General features: G+C 45.5%; 1 protein-coding gene across 1 annotated transcript in view; it reads left to right on the plus strand.

Moving 5' to 3' along the window:
• The first annotated feature begins 1,017 nt into the window (after window positions 1–1,017).
• Window positions 1,018–6,746, plus strand: part of LOC112119161 (histamine H2 receptor-like) — a 13,570-nt gene continuing 7,841 nt past the window's right edge. Inside the window, exon 1 of the mRNA XM_024217731.1 lies at window positions 1,018–1,295. Within this exon, the coding sequence (XP_024073499.1) occupies window positions 1,018–1,295 (278 nt within the window). The remainder of the gene's footprint in view (window positions 1,296–6,746) is intronic.

The following is a 6,746-nucleotide window of genomic DNA, read 5'->3' on the forward strand; positions in this document are numbered from 1 at the left end:
AATAGCTCGGGAGGTTGAGTTTGGCTAGTTGAGTTTATGGAAGTGAATTCTAGCTGCTGTGACATATGTATGCTATTAGCTTGTGACTGCAATGTCAGCTATGGATAGTACCAGAGCAGCAGTACGTGTCTACTGACCCTCTTCAAATTTGTTTGCACTAACACTTTGACATGAAAATGGAGCAATTCAACATTATCAAACTGAAACGGTTTGATGTCTCCAAATCAAAATTTGTGGGAATTTCCATTCTGTGGTAAATTTCAAAATTTCAATTTTTCATTCTGATTCAGTATGAAAATAAATGTCAGACCTTTCCCCCAAATGGAAATTCCATTTTCCAACTCTCTAGCCATGAATACATATTACACCACCATTCTGATCACTACTGGGAGTCGAACTAGGGAACCTCTACAGATAAGAGTATAAACCTCTATAGCTTGACCTCAAGGACCAAATTCCATGACTAGGAGCTGTAACAGACCCATATCATCAGAGGAGGGGGGGGGCACATATCATGTACTGAACAATGGGTTATGTTTGTATCCAGCCTAGGCAAAAAAATCTTCTCATCCACCTTGATAATGACCAAGATGATAATGAGAAAATATTTTACTTGCCCATCAAATAAGATTACTCACCCCAGGTGAGTGGGATTAGCAAAGCTGCTTTAATTCTAGATTCCCATTGCTTCTTTTTCCAGCGCTCAGTGCTTTTTCCCTGTATCAAGCTTCACCTAATGATGTGCTTTTCATTCACAGGAAGGCTTTTAATTTTCATGATGCCTTTCAGCCAGTGTGGCACATATATAACACTATCATTGGGATTACAAGCCCCCCCCCCAGTGAATCGGTAACAATGACACAGCGAGGGCAGATTGCTCAGGAGGGTGCGTGGGACTTTTTAAGTGAATGAGACATAATTATAGTTTTCATCTTTTCTTCCATAGACCTGGAATTAATTTGCTTCAAAGCCTGTGTTTTTTTGATTCTCTGCTTCAGCTCTGAACACCGGGGGAAGATGCTGATGGACAAAAATACATCATCGCTCTCTAACATCTCCTCCACTGCCCTGTCTTGGGTAAGAGGAGATGGCAACTGGACAGGGGCAGGAATTGGTCCCCGGGAGGTGGCTGTTGGACTGATACTAACCTTTCTAGACTTGATCACTCTGTTTGGGAATACAGTGGTTTTTATCTGCCCTGTGGTGGAGAAGAGGCTGCGTACCACAACTTACATGTTTATTATGTCCTTAGCCATGGCAGATCTCCTCGTTGCTTGTCTGGTCATGCCATTTAGGTAAGAACTTCTTGTAAGGTAAGACCTGCTAGTAATGCACTTATTTGATGGCATTCAGTAGCGCTTAGTTCAGTGGCTACTACGTAGGAGGCAAGTCTAGTGGTCTAATAGATGGTGCATAGGAAACAGGCTGCCTGGGCTCCAGTCCCAGCACTGCTACACACTCACCATGGGTCAATCACTTCACCTCCCTGTATCTCAGTTTCTCTACCTGTAAAATGGGAATAATGATGCATACACTCAGGGTATGTCTACACTGCAGCTAGGAGCCTGCTTCCCACATGAGTAGATAGACACGTGCTAGCTCTGCTTGAGCTAGTGCCCTAAAACCAGCCGTGTAGCTGTGGGTAGCACTAGCAGCTGCCTGAATACATACCCACAGGATCCAGACAGGTTTGCTCTCAGCCGGCTTGTAGTATCTCCCTCCCTCAGGGCCCAGTCTGGCATTCCTTGTGAGCCTACAAAAACCACTAGAGGCAATGGGAGTTTTGCGTGCTCAAGGAATACAAGATCAGGCCCTCAGTTAGTTCCAGTCTTCAATTTAATAATTATAATGTTTCCATTAAGATAATCTCTTGGATCAGATTGTTCTCTTATTTACACCCGTGGAAATCAGGAGCAACCCCACTGAAGTCAACGTACCTAAACCAGTATAAAACCAGAGTGAGAAAAAATCTGAGCTCATCTATTCAGAAAAACGTCCTAACTGTGTAGCACATAACACTTGTATTATTAACCTGACATATTTTTAAAGATTAAATTATACATCCTATTTTTATCCCAGTAATACCCCTTTTAATATTTCTTCTAGCCCAGTCCAACCACCAGTGGAGGAGGGGAGTGATGTTCTTGCAAAATAAATGTTTTACCTACATAAACAGAACAGAACAATTGCTGTCATTTTCAGCTGTCTGGATAGGCATGTGATTTATAAATTGAAGATTAAACATTTTGTTTTGTTTAAAGCTGTCTGCATTGAGAAGGCAAAAATGATCAGGATTGTTTCCCTTTATTATTGTGCTCTGACTGCACTTTCATTGGTGACAACAAATTCACGGCTCTAATTATTGACACGAGGCTAAAAAGACTAAGGAGGGATTCGACCAATTGCTTTAGACCTTTTAGGCCAGATTCATCACTATGCTCTGACTGCATTGCTCTCCTCTGGTGATACGAAATGGCCATAAACCCAGTGTAACCAGCTGGTTAAACAGAGTTTGCATCTGCTTTCAGACATCAGCAATGCAAAGCAGCCAAAGTCTACAAGTGAATCTGGCCCTTTTATTTAAGTTTAAACCCTGATGTGTAAGACGTAAGACAAAAATGTTAAAATAACGTGGAGAATGGATTTCCCAGCAAGGAGAAAGTTACAAATTGAGTGGAAGCCTATTAAATCATCTCAGAGGAAAACGAAAACGGTGTTAGAAGAGAGTTAAAGTTACCCTTTCCAACTACATTAATGGACTGTCATACTCAGGAAACTCTCAGTTCAGTTTCCAACTAGAGTGGCCTGAAATATTTTCTATATACTGTTTTATCATAGCTGAAATGTTTAACAGCGATGAATCACTTGGTACAAAACTTTCATCAGGAAGGTTTTGGGGCACCGGGGAAGAGTGTGACTCTATACCTGGGAGGTTAGCATACCTGGGAATGGGATGTGGGAGATCAATGGTCAGCTCCCTGCTCTAACTGATGTAGAGTGCTCTGGGCTGAAAACCTGTGTTCTAAAACAGGCAGAGGAGGGACATGAACCCGGGGTTCCCACATCCCAGGCCAATAGCAGGATCCACATGCTTCTGTTTTCATGCAAATGTTCAACAGTTTGGGTTTCCTTCCAAAGCAGAACATAATCAAATTTCAAAAGTTTGAATAGTGCCTCAAAATGCAACGGTCCAGTCAGCTCTTGTTCCAACATCATCACTGGCACCACGCTTCAATCGCCTCCCATTCTCACCTGTTGATACACAAACTTACGTCTGCTTTGTTGGGTGTATGAATTCCAACAGCTCCAGCTTTGGTTGCATGATGAAATAACCCACTCCCCTCCTTCAGGCCCATGGGAAGTCATTGGGAATATTGGCAGTGACTTCACTGGGAGTCAGATTAGGGACTCTGCATCATTTACATTGGGGTCCTCATTATGTGCTGGGGGGGGTGTAGGGGAAGCATGTCAGAGCCCATGTTTGGTATACAGGCTCTGTACTGAAAAGGGCTCCCCAGATTTGTCAGCAGGCAGTTCCTTGCAGATTGAGGCTGGCCAGGTGCACATGGCTAGGGCATGGTTCAGGTTCAAGCCAAAATGGCACAAGAACAGGAAGTGGGGGGAGTGGGATCATGATTTGCTGCCCAGCCGGAGAGGCAGGGTGGGTGGCGTCAGGCAGTAGCTGGCAGTTACATACTCGCTGCAGTGCGAGGAGGCTGCCAAGCTGGGCCTACACACCTGATGGCTCCCTCCAGAGAGGGGACTGGCTGTGATCAGTGCTCTGCTGTTGCAAGCTCCCCCTAGCAGTGGGAACACAAGTTAACTGGGGAACCCCTAGGGCCAGAGCTGAGCTGGTGCTTTCCTGATGGTGACCATGACAAAAGGAGCCATGTTAACACCAGCTGGATGGAGCAGGGAACTAAACAAAGGATAACTAATAACAGTCGTTACAGCGTACCCAACAGTGGTGTGTTTCCACCAGTCTCTCTGCCAACCCCCATTTCCTCAGGTTTGTTGGTACCTCCATGTCCCTGTTGGAGCCCAGAGCGGAGACTCTGCTACCTCTGCCAGTTTAGTCTCCCTCTCTCAAGACTCCGCACTGGAAGTGAGGGCACTGCCTCCCCCTACCTTCTGCTCTGTGCTGAGGGCCTTTCTCCAGCCAGTTTGCAGTAGGGATAAGTCACCAGGGCTGGAAGTGGAACCTGGGTCTCCCGTGGAGGTGGCGGGTTAACAAGCCCCACCTCCCCCCACAGATACGTCAGGCTCCCTGCTCCCACCCACCGACAGGTTCTTCCTCTCAATCTAGCTCTTCCTCTCCAGCGGATTTTCTTCCTCTCACTCTATGCATGACCCTTAAACACACTGCAGTCCTCTGGAGTTCCCACATTCCTGGACCTTCAGGGCAATAAGAGCTCTCCCTGCAAGAGCTTCCCACTTACCAAACTACCCACATGTCCTCTCTGCCATCCACCTGCTGACACAGCCTTCCTGGTTAGGGTGAGAAGAAGTGCTAGAACCAGCATTACTGTGCAGCAGCATGGGCAGGGGGGAGCATTTCCCAAGCAAAATGCTCGCCTCGCGGAACTGGGAGGGAGCATCCCTCACCGGCAGTGGGAGGGGCTTTCTTCCCAGCAAAGGAGGAGTGGAGAATTTGATGCCACATTTCCTTGTGGGTCAGCAGCAGAGCTGAGAAGGGAGGGGATGGAGGGGTTCTCACCTCCAAGGAAATGGAGGTAACAAAAAAGGCTGAGGAAACCGGTGCTCAGAAAAGAGTAATCTGTCTGTGCTTATGTCTTGTAGGGAAGAGGAGCAGTAGAGGCAGAGAAAAAAAAGGGGGGGGGGGTGTTGGTAGATGGCATTTCAAGAGGGAAAGTATTTCCATGACAACCAATGGCTTAATTATACAGTTAGAGAGAAAATAACCCACTTAGGAGAGAAACACCATATTTATCAGGAAAACTATGAGGGGAACAAAAAATAGCCTGCTAGGCAAGGGTGCCATTTTAAGCACTGCAGGGGTCCAGCAGTTAGATCTTTATGTCGGGGGACCACAGAACTACTGCGAGGCTCGGGGAGTTAGGAGGCTGCAAGTGCTCTGACATAGCACATCAAAGTGCTGCAGATAATAGGCATCGCTGTTGTCAGCCGGCACAGAATCCAGCAGCTTTTGCCTCCAAAATCCCATTTCAGCTAATAGAGACTCTCCATTAGCTCTCAGCAGTAGAAGGGCTCTTGAACTATGCAAGCCAGCCACTAGGAGGAGAAGGAGTTAGCACATTGCACCGAGTAGCTCAGCACAATACTTCTAATTGGAAACGGGAAGGTGAAAACAAACATCAGGCAGAAAAACATGCTCCTTAGTGGAGGAACTGATCCATGACCGAAGGACTCTAATCTGTTGTTTTAGCATTTAGCAATATTACCCCTGCATTGTTAGCTGATACTTTACGGTGCTCAAATACCATGGTGAGGTGAGTCATAGACGGCGCTCGATGGACATTTTGATTAAAGGCAACTAGCACTCCAAGCATGTTAAAATAAAATGCTCCAGTTTATCATTCTAAATGTGTTGCAGTGAATAGGGTTTCAGTTGTTTGCCATTGCCCCTGATGGGTTCCCATTGAAAGTCTTAGTATTGTGCAAGGCTAAACAATTGAGCCTGGCCTTGTATCACCAGCCAAGCAGGGCGGGGTTACGACTCCCCCTTGCCCACATGGGCCGTCATCGCAGCACGTTACCTCCTGGTGGTTAATTTCTACTCCAAGTTCATAGAGCATACTTTCAATATAAATATATTATTCCTCAAATATTACCTGTACATTCATCTCACAATGATTGTGAAGCTTGACAAGTTATGAGCTTTCTTGTAGATCCTCACATGATACTCTTTGTGGATTAATATCCTATAAGACATGTGTTTGATGTAGTGACTTTGTCAGGTCGGAGGTGAGAATTGCTTGCAAAGAACAGGGGAACATTTGCCAAAGGGTCTCTGTGTCACAGACTCCCAGAATGGGGAAGTTCTTGGTATGCATTTAGCTCAGGGACTATGGACATCACATATGGGGACTTAAAGGTTATAGAGACCCCCTATCAAGCAGCATGACATCTTTGCAGTAGAAGCAAGACTGCCATAGGCTAGTTAGCTGGCTAGCATATGCCACAAGTACAATAGGGGTGGATTTAGGTTCACAACTTTCCAGCTTGGCTGTTTCAGCTTTTACGCTGAATTGAAGCAGATCAGATGTGCTGCGCTGTTTTGTTCATTAGACACATGCCAAAAAGAACACGCCTGTGTGATTCAATGGAAGGAACATTCAGTCCTTCCTTAGCCAGCTTCAGTGAAATAAAAGAGGTTTAGTTATAGAGACAAAGGGACCCTCATACAATGCTTCATTGATTTCAGATTAGTGATGCAGCAAGAAGGTAAAAAAAAGTATGATTCTGACATTGAAATGTCTCTGATTTGTTCAGTATCTATATTTTCCAAGCATTATAAAATAGTACTAGATATCCCCACTAAGAAGACATCAGGTCAGCTGGCAGTGTGTACTCAGATTGGCATCTATACTGTGCCTCAAACTCTTTGGCCTTCCTACAGTGTACTGTTAACTAAGACCCTGTTGCTACAAAGACTTACACAGGTGATTAACTGTACACACTCTGAGAGTTACATCAACTTCAGTGGTTGCAGGGCCGGCTCCAGGCACCAGGCACCCAAGCTGGTGCTTGGGGTGGCACCTGGA

The sequence above is a fragment of the Terrapene carolina genome, unplaced genomic scaffold (assembly GCF_002925995.2).
Source record: "Terrapene carolina triunguis isolate 2854851 unplaced genomic scaffold, T_m_triunguis-2.0 Scaffold66, whole genome shotgun sequence".
NCBI classification, from domain to species: Eukaryota; Metazoa; Chordata; order Testudines; family Emydidae; genus Terrapene; species Terrapene triunguis.